General features: G+C 43.6%; 1 protein-coding gene across 4 annotated transcripts in view; it reads right to left on the bottom strand.

Moving 5' to 3' along the window:
• Positions 1–14,271: 14,271 nt before the first annotated feature.
• The window catches only part of LOC134570713 (uncharacterized), a 124,567-nt gene continuing 119,114 nt past the window's right edge, over positions 14,272–19,724 (bottom strand). For all 4 annotated transcript variants that reach the window (XM_063428669.1, XM_063428678.1, XM_063428660.1 and 1 more), the window contains 4 exons: positions 19,617–19,680; positions 17,569–17,694; positions 15,290–15,361; positions 14,272–14,512 (listed from right to left, as the gene is read on the bottom strand). In XM_063428669.1, coding sequence (XP_063284739.1) covers positions 14,427–14,512; positions 15,290–15,361; positions 17,569–17,694; positions 19,617–19,680 — 348 coding nt within the window. In that variant the 3' untranslated portion in view covers positions 14,272–14,426. The remainder of the gene's footprint in view (positions 14,513–15,289; positions 15,362–17,568; positions 17,695–19,616; positions 19,681–19,724) is intronic.

A 19,724-nucleotide genomic window follows, 5' to 3' on the forward strand; every position in this document is an offset into this window, starting at 1 on the left:
TCCCACCAATTGTAAAACATACTCGAGAGTCAAAGCTCAATAAGAGTAGCTTATCCAAAATAAAGCGCTGTCTACATATTGCAGGTGAAATTAATCTGAAGATGTAGTTTGAAAGGAGATGTAAAAATACTGGTTGTTCCTGTTATAATTGAGAGTAACAAAAGATCTCTCTAAATTCTTATGCCTAGAGTATCTAGAATAAGGTTCGTCTAGCTACCTAAGACTCCTGCAATACGAGCGAACCGTAAGCTTTGAGCTGTAAGCTAATATGAAGCCCTAAATGGTATTCAGCAAAACCCCAATCCAAGTGCAATAGCAGAGAAAAAGTCTGATCCTAAATACAACCCACAGTGGTAAGATAGCCCAACGTGCGTTGCCTTAAGAACCTGACATAGCCACCTCTTCTTTTAGCCCATTTTACTAGTTCTAACCCACAAAATCTCACCTGAGTGATGTTCTTTAAGATGGCGGGCAATGGGTGTTTCTATAGTAAGTTTAGGTGACCTGACATGTTCTTTAATCCTTCCTCTGAAGGGACGGAAAGTTTTGCCGACGTATTTACAGTCACACTCACAGGTAAGTAAATACACTAAGCCTGCGGTGTTGCAGTTAAAAAAGGAGATATTGAAGGATTCACTGTCAGAAACCTTTTTAGAATCCCGTTTAATGTATTTACAAGAGTCAAAGCTCAATAAGAGTAGCTTATCCAAAATAAAGCGCTGTCTACATATTGCAGGTGAAATTAATCTGAAGATGTAGTTTGAAAGGAGATGTAAAAATACTGTTTTTTCCTGTTATAATTGAGAGTAACAAAAGAAGATCTCTAAATTCTTCTGCCTACAGTATCTAGAATAAGGTTCGTCTAGCTACCTAAGACTCCTGCAATACCAGCGAGCCGTAAGCTTTGAGCTATATGCTAATTTGAAGCCCTAAATGGCATTCAGCTAAACCCCAACCACAAGTGCAATAGCAGAGAAAAACCCTTGGATAGCAACCTTCTATTGCCAACCAAAAATCCAAAAAAATAAGCTGGACCCTCCAGGACGCCCGATTGTCTCAGGGGTAAACAACCTTACACAAAATGGGAGCATCTATCTGGACAGAAGCCTACGTCCATATGTGGAATCTCTACCGTCCTTCATACAGGATACCAAGCAGACTCTGGCACTTCTCTCAAACCTTTCGCTCCCTGAACCAGTAACTTTATGTAGCTTGGATGTAGAAGTTCTTTATTTCTCCATACCTCATGAGGGAGGAATACGGCATGTTCAGCATTACTCGGAAAAAAGAGGAGTAAATTATCTACCACACTATGAGTTTACTTTGGAATTACTCAGATTCATTTTAACACACAATTACTTCCTCTTTAATGACAAGTTTTACCACCAGGTGCAGGGAGCAGCGATGGGGACAGCTTGTGCCCCTTCGTATGTGTACCAGCACCTGGGCTGGTGGGAGGAAACCATTATCAGATCAGTCAAATTTTCATCTTTTACCCCTATGATATGATATGGGCAAGATACATAGATGATATCTTAATAGTGTGGAAAGGTACATCAGATGACTTTGACCTCTTTGTAACTCTTTTTAATGAGAATGACTTTAACCTAAGGTTTACTTCGGAGGAAAAACCCTTAATTTCTTGGATTTGACGGTCTCCATCGATATTAGCAATAATCAGCATGGTTTTATGAAACATAGGTCATGTCAAACTAACCTAATTGCATTCTACGAAGAAGTAAGTAGAAATATAGATCAGGGTGTTGCAGTGGATGTGATCTACTTGGATTTTGCCAAGGCATTTGATACGGTTCCTCACAATAGGTTAGTCTTCAAACTAAAAGAAATTGGTCTAGATGAATATTCTTGTTCTTGAGTTCAACATTGGCTTAACCCCTTAAGGACCAAACTTCTGGAATAAAAGGGAATCATGACATGTCCCACATGTCATGTGTCCTCAAGGGGTTAAGGATAGAGTACAGCGAGTTGTCATAAATGGTAAATTTTCAAGCTGGACAAAAGTGGTAAGTGGTGTCCCTCAGGATTCTGTTTTGGGACCGCTTCTATTTAACATATTTATAAATGATCTTGAAATGGGCATTGAAAGACATGTATCAGTGTTTGCAGATGACACAAAACTTTGTAAAGTAATAAAATGTGAGCAGGATACTGCCTTGCTGCAGAGGGATTTGGATAGATTGGGGGACTGGGCACTAAAATGGCAGATTAAATTTAACGTAGAAAAATGCAAAGTTATGCACTTCGGGGTTAAGAATGCACAAGCAATTTACACCCTAAATGGTAGTGAATTAGGGATAACCACACACGAGAAGGATTTGGGAATTGTTATTGACAACAAATTGGGTAGCAATATGCAATGTCAATCTGCCGTTGCTAAGACCAGTAAGGTTTTGTCATGTATAAATAGGGGCATAAATTCTCAGGATGAAAATATAATTTTGCCTCTTTATAAATCGCTGGTAAGACCACACCTTGAATATGCTGTGCAATTTTGGGCACCTGTTCTAAAGAAAGATATCATGGCACTAGAAAAAGTGACGAGCTACAAAATTGATAAAAGGAATGGAACATTTTAGTTATGAAGAAAGGTTAAAAAATGTAAATCTGGGGGGCGTGGTTTGGCCGTGAACGAAGATGGCCGCGTAAAGGACGAGCTCCGACCCACTCAGCTAATAAAGCAGGCTTACCCATCAGCACGGCACGAAAATGGGGCGCACTAAACGCCCAGACGGATCCCAAACGCCCAGGCTCCCAGCAACTGCCGCACACACGGGCCCCATGGATGGCTACCTGGCTCCGGCACCCGCCGAATACCACGAGGCAGCCGGCGCAAGCATGGCCGACTCCCCGGCCTCCTCACCAATACCGGAGATGGCTGCACCCACGCTGGCGGACATCAGTGCGGACATAAAGGCAATTAAAGCCCTGGCAGCAGCAATGGTAACTAAATCAGACATGCAGACCCTATCCGAGAATCTACACTCAGCGATCCGCACTGAGGTAAACTCTATTAAGGCCGAAATCTCCACACAGGCCTCCAGGATACAGGCAGCTGAGGCCTCAGTGCAAGCTGTTGGGGAGAGGGTTGAAGCCTCAAATCTGGCCATACATAGACAGGGCAATATTCTCCTACACCTGAGACGCCAAACCGAAGATCTTGATAACAGGGGCCGCAGATCAAACATTAGGGTCCGTGGCCTACCGGAACCTGAAGGGGCGGAAGCCGTAGAAGCAACACTACAGACGCTGTTCCGCGACATACTGGGCCCAGAAGCGCCAGACTCCATAACGTTTGACAGGGCGCATAGGGCTAACAGAGCACGCACGTCTGATAACACACCGAGAGACATTATATGTTGCCTCCACTCCTATAAGCTGAAGGAGAAAATTATGAACAAAGCCCGCGCAAGGCCCACCTGGCGTTTCAATGGCGCAGAAGTTGCCCTCTTTCAAGACCTATCTCCCCTCACGCTTGAGGCTCGTAGGGCACTGAGACCCATCACAGCACTACTCAGGGATAGAGGGATCCCATACAAATGGGGTTTCCCCTTTATGTTATTAGCCAGACATCATGACGACTGGTTCCCGCTACGCTGGCCGGAGGAGGTGCCCAGGTTCCTTCAGCGCCTCAACCTCCCGCCTACAGAGGTCACCGACTGGATCCTGGGGCCACTGGACCAGAGGCAGGGACTCCACACCCCGAACTTGCAACGAAGACGACGAGACGTCACACCTAGGCGCCCACAGGCCCGCAGGCAACTGATGCCCACGGACCCGGAGGAATAAAGTTCTGCCCCCCACTTGTATCCACCAAGCAAGGAAGACCGACCAGGACACACTAACGTACCACGGCCCGCTGACAACCACAGATGACATCGCTATCCCGTGTACATCAGATGCCAGATAAGTACTGTTTACGCATACACATGTAAGGGGACTTATCCATGACCGGGTGCTACAACACTCTTCTAACACGCCCTTGGGTGAGGAAAGCTACCCCAAGTTGTTTAGGGAGGGGGGCCTGAAGGGGGGGGGGACTCACCGTTTGGCCTACCCATGGGATGGGGTATTTGCAGGGCATACCCCGCATGTGCACGTAAGAAACAATCTATGTCGCTATACGGGACTATTGAACTGCTGTACACACGTGCACATATACGGAGACTTCCTTAAGGCAGGGTGTTGCCACACATTCTCAACATGCCCCGGGAGACGGGAGGCTGCTCTAAGTTGCTTGGGAGGGGGGCCTAAGGGGGATGGGATGCACCTTCTAGCTTGCCCGCGGGATGAGACTCTTGCAAGACATGCCCCACTTGTGCACGCGGAACACGAACTAGATTGCTTCATGAGACTGTTGGTAATTCACGGGACACTCAAGCATTTGATGTATTATGGTTTTACTGAAGCTGTGATGTGAGCTGGTCCGGTCGTAGCTGTAACTTACCACCGGCTATGGCACCAGAAGGGGGATAGATTGAGGGAGGTGGGGAACGAATGGGGGATTTTTATGTGTATATTGCTCTTATTTCGTTGATATTGTTATGCCGGGCCATATTGGGTGTGATAGCTTTATGGGTGGGAGAAAGGCGGAGACGCCACGGGGACATAGGGCTACGAAAGGGATGGGGGAGCTTACCTGGGACTACACCTACGAATGTACCTATAGTACCAGAATTCTGGGGTTGGGGGGGTGTGGGGGCGGCTGATTTCTGAATAATGTTAAGATGTGATGTCATATGTTTATTAGGTGGCATTGTCTGTACCCTGCAATGTATGATAAGACCCACTTGCGATGTTCACTCTTGGCAGACAAACACACGCACACCCATACCGCCTGACTCATGCCCCCCCCCCCCCCCCCCCCATGGATGGCCAGCCCCGCTTCCTGTCCCCGGAACATAGGAACGGGGACAGAGCCCGATATGGGAGACAGGGGGACTAAGATCGAACTCCCTATGCGGCCGGCCCGGCCAGACACGGCCCAAAATTCGAACTACCCTACGACAGCAATGGGCTATCCGCCCCGACACAGGGTAGGACCAGCAGCCACACGTACCGTCTATCCCTACAGTTGTAGACCCATTCCCCCATACTTCGTGACCGTAATACTCGATATTTTCACAAGTATTGGCCATTAAATTCAACTTAGGAACATGTGGGACACGGACACTCCTTTGAGAGTACACACACTACTACATCACTGGACACTGTACATCCGTTACTGACTGGACAGTGACACCGGACTTCTTCGGCCACACCGCCACCCCGACATACACCTGTGTAGACCACATTACTGGGGGCCCCAGGACCGTGGCTGCCCTAGCCTGATAGGGAACGGTACGGTCTTGTTATCCACCCAGCTACACAGGACACCCTCGAGTGGAGGGGATAACTTTAATTCTTATTGATATCGTATCACTGAGCACTTACACCAGGGGCCTCCTGGGACGGGCTACACTGGGTGTGGGCCGAGCCGCCCCCAACTCGTGGGACTTGTAACTTACGAAGGTTCTACCTTTCCTCTTCTTTAACTGCACTTATATCCTTTTTCTTTTTTCTCTTCCACCCTCCCCTCTCCCCCCCCTCCCCCCCCCCCTCACACCGGCAGGCAGCGCGCGCGAGGGCCACTAGACCCAGAACACCTGAACACGACCGCGGAGTCACCAGCGACCTCGCCCGCACTATCCCAATGGCGTACATAGCAGCGCCTCTACATGTCCTTACGCAAAACTGCCGAGGCCTTAACTCACCTGAGAAGCGCGCACACCTCCTACGAGAACTTCATCGCAAACGGATCTCGGTAGCAATACTACAAGAAACACATCTCAAATCCTCGGACACCCATAGACTGAAAGACAGAGTTTACCCAATTAACTATCACAGCACTCATCCCGAAGCCCGCAAGGTAGGAGTTGCGATACTGTTGGCCGCTAATCTGGCCTTCACTCTGCTGGACCGACAGACAGACCCCAACGGTAGGTATCTCTTCGTCAAAGGCACGATTACGGGGAAGACATACACCTTTGCCTCTATCTATGCGCCAAACGCAAAACAGGCGATGTTTTTATGCAAAACATTCCGCCAACTGGCAGCATTCACGGAAGGCTCCCTCATCATAGGGGGGGACTTTAACGCACCACTGGATCCGTTGCTGGACTCCTCGACAGGACACAGTTGTATCCCACAATCCGCGAATAGGGCCATCAAGAAGACCATGCGGGACTCGAGATTGGTGGACGCGTGGCGGACCATTCATCCAACAACCCGTGATTTCACGCACTACTCCGCCATACATAGGAGATACTCTCGCATTGATTATGTTCTGATCCAACAAGAAGGCCTCCAACACCTACAGTCGGCAACAATCGCACCTACACCGTGGTCGGACCACAGTGCAGTGGCCGTGAAGCTCGACTCCCCGCTGTTCAGGCCTGCCAGGACGGAGTGGAGACTAAATGAGTCGCTCCTCTCGGACCCGGGTGTGCTGGCTGACCTGACCGAACACCTCACTAATTACTTCAGGGAAAACGACACGGAAGAGGTATCAAAAGTGACGCTATGGGAGGCACATAAGAGTGTACTTCGAGGTCACCTCATTAGAATTGCTTCCCGTAAGAAGAGGGAATCGCAGCGACGTATGTTGGAGCTCACCGACCAAATCTCCCGCTTGGAAACACAACACAAACGATCACAACTTGAAGAACACTATCGCCCACTTTTGGATGCCCGCCGACAACTGGCAGACCTGGTTGCCAGCAAACACCATAGGGTGACACAACGATCCAAGGCCTTCTTCTACATCCATGCGAATAAGGGAGGGAGACTCCTGGCTCGCATGATCCGGCCCCAACAAGCGAGGGCGCAGGTCCACGAACTCCGGAAGACTGATGGCTCACTTACTCAATTCCCTGAAGCAATTGCCACTGAATTCTGTAACTACTACAGACAACTATACAATTCCACACCGACACTCCCCGACGCCCACGGAGCGAACATACAAGACGCAACATGGCGTTACCTACAAGGTTTCCAACCCGACGCTCTAACACCAGAAGAAGCAGAACTGCTGGAGGCCCCGATCACCACGGAAGAGGCACAGGCAGCGATTAAGACAGCAAAAAGAGGGAAAGCTCCGGGACCGGACGGACTCTCGGCGGGATATTACAAATCATTTAGGGACATTCTCGCGCCGCATCTAACGACAGCCCTCAATCGACTCCAACAGGGTGACACACTACGCCAGGAGACGTTGGCAGCCACCATCACGGTAATTCCTAAACCTGGCAAAAACCCCGAAAACTGCAGCAGCTACCGGCCGATCTCGCTTCTTAACGCGGATGTGAAACTCTTCACTAAGATCATTGCTACCAGATTACAACGGTATGTGCCACGCTTGATACACCCGGACCAAACGGGTTTCGTTCCGGGACGGGAAGCCAGAGATTGCACGCTCCGGGCGTTCTCTGTTCAGGCATTAGCCCTTAGAGAAAAATCAGGCCTACTAATGCTCTCCACAGATGCCGAAAAGGCTTTTGACCGGGTAAACTGGAGCTTCATGATGGCGACGCTACGAAAAGTGGGACTAGGAAGAGGGATGATGGCTTGGATAGAGGCGCTATATACGGACCCCTGCGCTAAAGTACGGGTGAATGGCGCTCTTACAGACGCCTTCACCATCCACAACGGTACGCGTCAGGGTTGCCCATTATCACCACTCTTGTTTGCCATCTCGCTGGAACCGTTCTTGGATAGGGTGAGACATACCCCGGAGATCAGGGGGTTTCGGCATGGGACTCAGGAACATAAGGTAGCTGCATACGCAGACGACATGCTCTTCTTCGTGAGCGACCCAACTGATTCCCTGCCGGCATTGATGCGAGAATTCGATACGTACGGCCGGTTATCGGGACTGAAACTCAATCTAACTAAATGCGAAATATTAGATGTCTCGACCCCGATGGACGTAGGAGAGCAAATTCAACGTGAATACCCCTTTCATTGGTGTCGGGACCAGATGCGATACCTGGGAATCTGGATACCCAGGAACCCGAAAGAAGTGTATGCCACGAATTACATCCCCCTTTTGCGCACAATCCTAAATGATCTCAAAAGCTGGAACTACGACCACATCTCCTGGCAGGGACGTATATCGGTAATAAAGATGAACGTTCTCCCGCGGCTCCTTTACTACTTTCACACCATCCCCTGGCACATCCCGACGGGATTTTTTGCATCTCTTAAGTCAGCGGTGATACAATACGTCTGGAAGGGAGAAAGGGCTCGGCTCAGCTTTGACAAGTTATGCCTACCCAAGAATTGGGGAGGCCTGGCTTTGCCAGATATTCGCAAATACTATCATGCCACGGTACTGCAGCGGATTAGGGATTGGCATGTGGCACCTGACACCAAACTGTGGGTGGCGCTGAATAGAGAGGGTAGTAACAAAGCCCTCCACAGACTCACGTGGCATACTTCGGTGGACGCAACGTCAATGCTAGGTGCTGAATCACCCGTCGCTCAAACATTGAAGACATGGTCCCACCTGAGACGTAACCAACACATCTCCCCGCAGCCGAGCCCCCTGATACCGATCACCTTCAATTCTGATATAGGCGGAGGACTTCCCCGTTCTTCCTGGCCAGTTGTAGGAAATGAAGACTTTGTCCCGATATCCGAAGTCCTCAGTAACGCGGGTATACAGAACCTTCGAGACTGGAGTGGAATACCACATCCAACACTCATGCATAGATTTCATTATGCGCAACTACGACATTTTTACTATAACCTCCCCAACAGGGTAGCAATACATAGGGAACAAACGTGGTTTGAACATTTCTGCACGACTGACTCGGATGCCGATGGCAGAGTCTCAGTCATATATCAACGGCTGATAACGGGAGAACGCTCCAGGAACACGGCGTTCAAAAGAAGATGGGAAGAGCTGACGGATAGGACGTTCACTGACACACAATGGGAACAGATATTGACTCTGCAGCACAAGAGCTCCATCAGCACCAACTACCAGGAGGTCAACTTCAAGCTGCTTTCCCACTGGTACAAGACCCCCTCCTTGCTACATAGAATATTCCCGGGATCTTCAGACGCATGTTGGAGATGCGAATCCCACACAGGCACAATAAGACACATTTGGTGGGACTGCGCACGGATTAAGCCGTTTTGGGAGGATATACAACGAGAGATGAGGATCATACTGGGAGACCTACCTGACTTCACCATAGAAATGGCCCTACTCCATCACACCGAGGGCTCAATAGCCCAATACAAGAGGTCGATAGTTCGACACCTACTAAATGCGGCTAAAGCATCCATTCCCGCTAAATGGAAGCAAACACAACCACCGACTGTGACGGACTGGCTTCAGAGAGTAGAAGACATCCACACGGCTGAGGCGCGATATGCAGAATTACTAGGAAGAAGCACCAAACATGTAGAGGCCTGGACCCCGTGGTATGTATACCTCTCACGACCAGGAGCAGGAAGACCATGAAACACACCATTTCATACGGTCTTGGAGAGACCGAGCGTGCGCTGATGTCTGGTGCCATATCTAAACCCAACCCCTCCCCCCCTCCCCCCCCCCCCTCATCCACTCCCCCCCTCTTCTTCTCCTTCCAACAACATACGAGGTTTCTTACTCATCCCCACGCGACCCATTTCTGGGACTCAGTGGTGGCGGCTCGGACTGCCCCAGGGGGGCCAGACCGGGGGTAACTGACTGTGAGGATGCGTGAGCTATAGGAGAACTTTGTAGTAGATACCAGAGAGGCGCTCCAGTGCCATCACCCCCCAAAACATTAAATAAAAAACAAAAAACTGACTACAGGGACGACTAGGACACTGACCGAACTGAACAACGACTCCACAGTATGACTCAATAGACCGACGAGGGGAAGGGAACATAACATACGCCCTGCGACACTCCAAGGCACCTCATCAGGCGTCTGACTGACGGACTTACGAAGTGGACAGACTCACCTAAACCACTCCTGTAACATGGGTGGCCACTGGAGGTTCTCCCCCAGGGGACCCTAGACTAGGACGAGGATTTGAGGGTTACACCCTTAGTGGTGCACTGTATGTGCTTGACATTCACACTCTCAATTGCTACACAATGCACTTAGCTCATCGATAAATACTCACATGGCCTCGACACTGCTCCCACTCAGGATTATGCAGGGGCCCTCAGTCATATATGTCGCATCTCGTTATGACTACAAATATGAATACTACCTTCTCTCCCGGCTATTAGACTTAAAGCCGGGCCACCTGAAGGTGCCACGGAATAGGGGCCCTAAGTTATCCCATTATTTAGCTTTCATTGAGAGGTTTTTGATGTTACTGGAATGGCAATAGCTTTTAATGATGCATCTATCTATATTTGTTCGCTTGTCACTTTGCTTGAGTTGCCTACGCTTTATTGGCTAATGAACAGCCATATGACGCTTGTTGCATATCAGATGATCAGAAGATAAAAATGCTTACTTTTGATGTTAATTTACGAACTGACTTGCCGTATATACACTGTTGTGGTGTATGACTGTTTGTTTCTGTACTCACCTGTTCGTCATAATAAAGAATTTACAAAAAAATGTAAATCTCTTCAGTTTGGAAAAACGGCGCCTGAGAGGGGATATGATAACATTATACAAATATATTTGGGGCCAGTACAAACCATTATCTGTATATCTATTCATAAACAGGGCTATACATAGGACACGAGGTCACACATTTAGGCTTGAAGAAAGGAGATTTCATCTAAGGCAAATAAAAGTTTTTTTTTTTTTTTACAGTAAGAGCAATAAGGATATGGAATTAATTGCCTGAAGAGGTGGTTTTGTCAGCGTCTATACAGATGTTTAAACTGCAATTGGATAAATACTTGCAAAAACATAACGTACAGGGATATCATTTCTAATTAGTGGGGTAATAGCTGCTTGATCCAAGGAGACATCTGACTGCTATTTTGGGGTCAAGAAGGATTTTTTTCCTAGTTTATTGCAAAATTGGAAGCGCTTCAGACTGGGTTTTTTGCCTTCTTTTGGATCAACAACAAAAGCATATGTGAGGAAGGCTGAACTTGATGGACGCAAGTCTCTTTTCAGCTATGTAATTATGTATTCAAACCAAACTTAAAAAAAAAAAAACCACTGCCTCTAACAGCCTCCTATATTGGGACAGCTTCCACCCGAAGCCCTCGAAAAAAGGCATACCTATAGGCCAATACTTAAGGGCCCGTAGGAACTGTAGTACCATCCAAGATTTCAAAATTCAAGCCGATACCCTGCGACAACAGTTTAAAGACAAGGGGTATCCCAACAGATGCCTAAAGAAAGCTTACAGGAGAGCTCTAAAATCAGACAGAGAGACTTTACTAAGTAACAACAAACCTGTTACTCCCACTAACCCTCCTCCACGTATGATCGCAACATACGATGCTGGATGGGATAGTGTTATTTCTGGTATCCAGAAATTTGGACCCATTCTGACTGGAGATACACACCTCAAAAGGATCTTGGGTCAAAGAGTCGAAATGACGGCACGCAGAGGGAAAAACTTAAGAGACCTCTTAGTTCCCATTCATTTTCAACCGCAACGCTCCAATACAAAAACCTGGCTTAATACTCTGATTACAGGCTCATTCCAATGCTGGCGCTGCGTTGCTTGTAAATACATTAAACAGGATTCTAAAAAGGTTTCTGACAGTGAATCCTTCAATATCTCCTTTTTTAACTGCAACACCGCAGGCTTAGTGTATTTACTTACCTGCGAGTGTGACTGTAAATACGTCGGCAAAACTTTCCGTCCCTTCAGAGAAAGGATTAAAGAACATATCAGGTCACCTAAACTTACTATAGAAACACCCATTGCCCGCCATCTTAAAGAACATCACTCAGGTGAGATTTTGTGGGTTAGAACTAGTAAAACGGGCTAAAAGAAGAGGTGGCTATGTCAGGTTCTTAAGGCAACGCGCGTTGGGCTATCTTACCACTGTGGGTTGTATTGAGGATCAGACTTTTTCTCTGCTATTGCACTTGTGGTTGGGGTTTCGCTGAATACCATTTAGGGCTTCATATTAGCTTACAGCTCAAATCTTACTGCTCGCTCGTATTGCAGGAGTCTTAGGTAGCTAGACGAACCTTATTCTAGATACTCTAGGCAGAAGAATTTAGAGATCTTCTTTTGTTACTCTCAATTATAACAGGAAAAACCAGTATTTTTACATCTCCTTTCAAACTACATCTTCAGATTAATTTCACCTGCAATATGTAGACAGCGCTTTATTTTGGATAAGCTACTCTTATTGAGCTTTGACTCGAGTATGTTTTACAATTGGTGGGACAGTTTCATTAGCATAGAGGCTATTATTCACTATATATTTACCTCTATTGTAGGTCCGGACAGACTAATTATTTAACCATTTATACTTATGCTGGGCAAAACCCACGATCTATGATCTCAGCCTTTGCACTATACCTGCTCCATTTATCTAGAGCACTTGGGATATATGGGATATTTACAATTGGGGTTTATGTACTGTACTCGGCTAGTGTCCCAACTATACCATTAGTTTGGGTGTACTGCCGTCCACTTTTCCCCAAATACCCCTATATACCCTGTGTCTAGTATTGGTTTGAAACCCCTTTACGCTAGGAAGCAATTCTAGTATACTCCCTGAGGACACTTATACCTTTATTTTTAGAATCTGCCTGTGCAGTTAATACTGTACACATTTCTCTACAAGGATATTTTTGAGTCTACTATATCAGCGGTTGTATTTAGCTTCCTTAGCGTTTATTATCCACTCTATTTACACTTCCAGGTTACTATCTATACTCTGTTGCAAATAGATTTGTAGCAACAGTATATATAATTTGTTACCAGGATTCAAACGACCACTTAGGTGGCCACTTTTTTGTGTGATTCCTGTAAACCATGCAAATTAGCAGGTGATCCTATTTTATTGTTGCCACACTGTATATATATATATATATATATATTTCACTTTATTCTGTTACTTTTTCCCTAATAGGGACCAATAAAGATTTAGTTTAATTACAGTCCTTTCTATGCTCCTTAACTGGCAATTTATTGCCTGACCATGGTGGAGCAGCTCTTCACTAGGGTATTGTGAATGATTTGGGGAGCGCTGTTTAGTTAACCCATCCCAGTCTCGTCTCTCTATTAAGAACAGAAGTCTGTTTGTGAGAACACCGCTGCTTCCACGTGCGACCATACAGCAAGTAAAACTTTAGAAGAATCAAAGGGCGAGCGTGCGCCGACACAGCCTTTTAAAGGTACAGGAGGTGGAGACCAGGGTGGAACCTCAATTAACAAGACCACCCACTTCCCCAATTTAAGTCGCACACACCTTTCACTCTTCGCTCAGTTGTACTGTGCTCCTAATTGTGTAAAGACCTTCAGAGACTCCTGTTGTATCCTGATCCTGATTTTGACCCTTGCCTGTATCATCGCTTCTGAACCTGTGCCGCCTGTCCTGACCTTTGGCTTACCCCTCTATTTTCTTTGTCTGATCCTTTGGTACTGCCAACTTGGTTCATTGCCTTCTGCATCTATCTACATCTTGGGCTCCGTCCACTAAACTGTTCCCAACAGTGCTGGGCTAATAAAGACCCTGTACAAATCCTGCAGTACATCCCAACACACCTATAAAATTCTTCCATTAAACTGCAGCCCACAACCTATGTATGCCTTTCTTGTTGATATGTAAAGTGACAGAGAAATATTTAAATATATATTAAAAAAAAAAATCTTTATTGTAATATGTGTTTTTGTTTGTTAATATTTCTTTTTAGTAGTGATTTTGAGTTTTACTTTAGCTAGAAAATTACACCATCTTTAACGGGACTTAACCACTTACAGTTTTGTGCTTTATAAATGTTTGTTTTATTCTTTAACTGGTGGGTGGAGATATGGTGATACACAGAGTAGATATTAAGCAGAAATTGTAAAGGTTTGTACAGGAATTTAGGCAAATGTGTATACCTTTTCTTTATATAACTATTATGGACTTGATTTGATATTTTTGGATAAACATTCCAAGTTATTATTATAGGTCACAATGAAAGTGTGTGGGAATGTTTGAGGATAAATAATTTGAAAAAGTTTATCCAATAATATTGAATTGAGGCCATGGTTTGCAAAAGCAAACATGTCTTGGGCCTTTTTTTGATTAGTAAATTATATTACAGTTTTTTTTTTTTGTTTTTTTTTACTATAATGGAAATGGTAATCTGTTGTGTATAGATCATAAAATAGTGGAACCAGGTATAACATATCAGGATTATATACATATATATTTCTCAAAAGGTCACATTCTTATTAGTTCTGCTAATTATTTCAGGATGTATATCATTTTCTTCGGATCAAGTCAATAAATCAGTCAGGAATGTAACTTTTTTGGACAGTTCTTCTTTCTCCTCTTCAATACATTGCATTCTTTGTTGGATTTCTAACACAAAGAGAGAACATTGATTTTAAAACAGGCTAAAATTAAAAATTTATATATATGTTTTCAAACTTAATGGAACACTATAGGCTCAGGAACACAAACATGTATTTCTTACCCTATAGAGATAAAACCACCATCTAGCTCCCCTGATCCCCATCTCTATGGGATAAGTACAGACCAGTCACCATAAATTCCAGACATAAACATACATTTGTTCCATGCAGTATATAAAATGCTGGAATCAGTCAGCAAAGTTATGGCAAGACATACATTCATTCACTTGGTTGCATAATAGAATTTAAGTCATGGAGTTTGTATGCTGCAGAATATTGCATATTCTATTCACGTTAGGTATGGGTGTCTGGATGTAACAAGTAACAGACGCCAGCAATAAGTCAAATGGCTTTCTTTGTCTGAGAATTCTGGAATGAGGTTCGAAACCAATCATATGAATGTTCTTATTTGATTGTATAACTACACAATGACATGCTTTGTTGTATACATCCTTTATTTAAAAGAACACTATAGGGTCAGGAACATAAACATGTACTCCTGACCCTGTAGTGTTAAAAAATACTATGTATTAATTTATAGCTGCAACAGTGCAAAATATGCATTTAATGTTTCTGCTGACAAAGATGAACAGAAGTCAATTTGCCTATTAAATATCGCTGAACCTTTTGCTGACTTCCAAATGTAAGCTATTTTAGCATTTACAAAGTTTCACCACCATCTAGTATATTGTGCAGAAAAGACTAAAAGAAAAAAAATCCATACCTTCTTTTTCCTTTATCATTATTCCCTCAAGATAACTGCTTCCCATCAGAAACATAAATGCCTGGCGATATTCTGCAATGATAATGATTTTATTTTTTAGATATTTCAATAAAGCCTACAGCATATTATATACTTAACGCCAGTCATGACTATATATGGTCCACATTCTATTTGCAGAAAGCAATAGAACAAAATATTTTTTTATAACGAAGATACATTGTGACTTGGGCTAAACTGTTAAAACCATACTATGAGAACATTAAAGGCATACTATAGGAATCCAAACAACTTTAGTTTAATTGAGTGGTTTTGTTGTAGAGCATGTTTTGACAGTCTAAGTGCTTAATTCTCTGCCATTTAGGATTTAAATAACTCTGTTTGTAGCCCTACTCACACCTCCCTGCATGTGACTTACACAGTCATCCTAAAAAACTCCCTGTAAAGACAGATCTAATGTTAAGTTCCTCTGTTTAATTTAGAATTTTGTATGTCCTACTCTGTTAATAGCCTTCTAGACCCTGCAGGACCGTCTGGGTGTAATTAAAGTTCAATTAACAGAGCAGGTGATAGAAACGTATAGTAAACACACTGATTGGAAAAGTATAAATTCATGCCAGTTGAGGAGTGTCCATGACTGCATAAGCAGAAAGACGTGATTTGTGTGACCCCTAAATGTCAGAGAATTCAGCAGTAAGAGTACAGGGCATGGTCTATACATCTAAACTATTTACATTTTTTTTTAAAGATAGATATTGTGGTGTTGGTATGGAGAGTCTGAGAATTGAGTTGTAAATCCAATCTTGGTTGTTGATACTGCTGCATGGTGTACATTTAGAGACAGTTAACCATCCAGCCAGCCAACTGTTGTGTTCCTTTAATCCAGGGGTGCCCACAAGGTAGATCATCAGATGTTTTAGAACAACAGCTTCAATGAAGCTTTGTCATTAAAGACTTAAAGACTTCTCTAGGGCTGTGCGGTTCCTATGGAATGCCCTTCCCCCTTTCTGTTAGACTCTCACACAGTCTCCACTCCTTCAAAAAATCTTTGAAAACTTACTTCTTTAGGAAATCATATCAATTAAACTGAACAGCTTTCCCTCCCCACACCTGGATTCCTTCTCCCCTTCCCTTACCTTTTGTGTCGCATTACCCCACTCCCTCTAGCATGTAAGCTCATTGAGCAGGGCCCCCAATCCCTCTGTTCCTGTGTGTCCAACTTGTCTGGTTACAAACACTTGTCTGTTAGTCCACCCATTGTACAGCAGTACGGAACTTGTTGGCACTTTATAAATAATAATTCTAGACATATGCAAAGCATCATGGAAGTTGTAGTTCTACAATATCTGGAATCTACCTTTTGGGCACCCCAGCTTTAATCCATATTCATGAGCAGCGTGAATTTTTATTTAAGGATCTGGTAAAGGATCATTTGAGGATCTAAGGAGGCCGACATCATCTGCGAAACGCGTCATTGTGTCCCCACGTTCACGTCAGTATAGCCCCGTCTCCCGGAAGCAACAAAGTGGTAACCCGGTTCCTGAGATTTCCAATAGCCGGCGGATGATCAGAGTACCGTGAAAAAGTTCTTGTCGAAGGTGATTGTACCGAAGAGGGTTCTTCCTGGCTGTTTTTACTTTTATTTGTTGAATAAAGTGTGTAGATCTGTATAGTGTGGAGATATGCAAAGTCCCAGGCATTGAGTCCATTGGAGTGGAATATAATTAGAGCAGACTCCTCTGCTCTGTACTTAGTCTGGTTAATCTTTGTATGAGTTTAGTACATTGAATTATATATGTAAGTTAAGTGTGATTTTCACTTAAAACCTGCATTGGCACAGTATTACACCGTTTGTACAATTTTTTATGGCACATGTGCACTATATATAGTACAGTTTTTCGTGTGATATAAAGCACATGCACTGTTTTTTTTTGTATATTACACGTGATTAGAGCACTCTGTTTGTTTATTTTTGCATATTACATATTGCACTTTCAGTTTGTGGTTCACTCTATATATATATATATATATATATATATATATATAAAATATAGTGATTTTAAAGGCACAGTACACCTTTTTCTTTTTTTTAAGGTATTTTAGTGTGTTTTTTTTTAGCTTAAACAGTGTAAGCTGCTTCTTTCATTATTTTTGCAATTTTAAAAGTTAATAGAGCCATTCTTTTACTTGTTTTATATATAAAGTAAATTTTCATTTACCCAAACGTGTTCTTTCAGGTAAGTTTCACATTTCGTTTTTTTTTTTATGCTACTTACACGTACCTTGTTCTAACGCCTTTCCTTCACGAATCTTCTCTGTAATTAATTCTATGGAGCTTTTAATATTCTTTAAGAAGAGTTCCATACAATGCTTTTCCTGGCAGATATCCCAGAATTTTTTACATAAACCTTTTAAGAAATAAAGAAAACAAATCTAATAAATAAAATAGGAAACAACCAAAAGATATTTAACATAATATATGAACAATAGCATTTAGATCAGATAAACCAAGCAGCCAGCAGGTCAATATTCTGTAAGTGACAGATCTGCAGCTAATGTTGTGTTGTGCCTAATCATTAAATTCATGAAGCGCCAAGATCAAAAAGCAATAATCAATTACCCTAAGGTTTTTAAAGATATTGGTGGGCACCAAAACTCTATTCGGGATGAGTGAATTGAGTATTTGAGAAAGGGAAAGACACTGACACCAAGTACTTGTAAATAATCAATACAAACTTTATTGACTAACAAAGACTTAAAGAGACAGTCCAGGCACCCAGACCACTTCTGCCCATTGGAGTGGTCTGGGTGCCAACTCCCACTACCCTTAACCCGGCAAGGGTAATTATTGCAATTTTCATAAACTGCAATATTTCCCTTGCAGGGTTAACACCTCCTCTAGTGGCTGTCTACTAGTGATAGTGCCTGTGTGTGCTTATATGCTTACCGGCGCCACCTTAATTTAATTTGATCAATAGTGATCAATCAATCATTCTTAATTAATATGGAATATTATCACATGTTGTAGACCAAGACTATCGGTCTGTAGGTTTATAGCAAAGCGTAAACTATTAACAACAAAAAGTGTGTTTTTGTAAAGATACAAAAATCAGATGGGTTTTTTTGTCGGTAAGGAGAATAAGAAAAAAATTTCACGACTGCCTGGAGCTTCCCCTACCTACATCTCAGAATCTGTGTAATACCTGGAAGCATGGTAGTCTCTGGCAATGGGGGAGATCTTTGTGACACACTTGCACCTGTGGGCAGTCTTTAACTATAAACCCTCACCCACAGCTCAGTGCTTGGTCATTCTGTATTGCCAGAATCTCAGCTCTCAGTTCATGCTTAGTTTCAGTTCCCTTCTACTTATCTCCCTTTAGAGTCATTGGACTCCTGGATTTCAGACTCTCGGCTTGTTTCTGGGAACCACGAAGCTTCGCTGCCTGCACTGAAATCTGTATTTTTACTTACTCTGGTTTCTCTTTAGCCCTTGCGTGCTGTAGTGGTGATGGTGCTTTAATAAACCCCAATCACAAACTACAATCTAAAATCTGCTCTTTTTCTTGGGAGTGGTGATTCACAATTGGGTCTGCAATTGGGTTCTGGCTCCATAAACCAAGAGCCAAACCCTCACTGAAAATTACATTGTGGCCATTGGGATTTATTCAGCACACCACAATAAAGCCTTTAATGAGCAGTTTATATTGTGTTTTAATATTTATACAATTTAATGCATATTTAACACTCTTTTATAAAAATAACAATATTAAAAGGCAAACTTCAGCCTGGAATGGACAATCATTTTCCAATTCATTATATAGATCAGGGGTTCCCAAACGGTAGATCCCCAGATCTTATAAAACCGCAACTTCCATCACGGTTTGTCAATTCCAAAGCATTCTAAAGGCATGCAAAGCATCATGGGAGTTGTAGTTCTACAACATCAGGTGATCTACCTTTTGGGCACCCCTGATATATATAAACAATATATTTTTAAAAATAATTTAACCCTTTAAGGTGCCAAGCATTCAATGTGGTTGTTAAAGTGATCTTGTCCCACTTGCCACTTATAGCTGCGATGGGGACCATCCTTACACTTTTTGCACCTTTGATGAAGAGGGAGATTTATAGATGTGGCACTGTTGGTGAATAGCTTCAAATACAAACAACTGTTTGAAGGGAGAATGAGACAGGGGACCTCCTTGCACCATAACCTGTGACGGGCATAGGGTAATAATGTGCTTAGCGTCTCTCTTTAATTTACTACTTTTATATATATATATAGATATAGACTGAATATGAAAATGTAAATATATATCAGGAGACCAACCAGCATTTACTCCTACATTGGACATCGTTTCTTTGATCTTCTTATAGCGAATAAACAGCTCAGCCTGGAAAACATTATAAGCACAAATTACTATTGATATGCCAATGA

This window comes from Pelobates fuscus, chromosome 1, assembly GCF_036172605.1.
Source record: "Pelobates fuscus isolate aPelFus1 chromosome 1, aPelFus1.pri, whole genome shotgun sequence".
Lineage (NCBI taxonomy): Eukaryota > Metazoa > Chordata > Amphibia > Anura > Pelobatidae > Pelobates > Pelobates fuscus.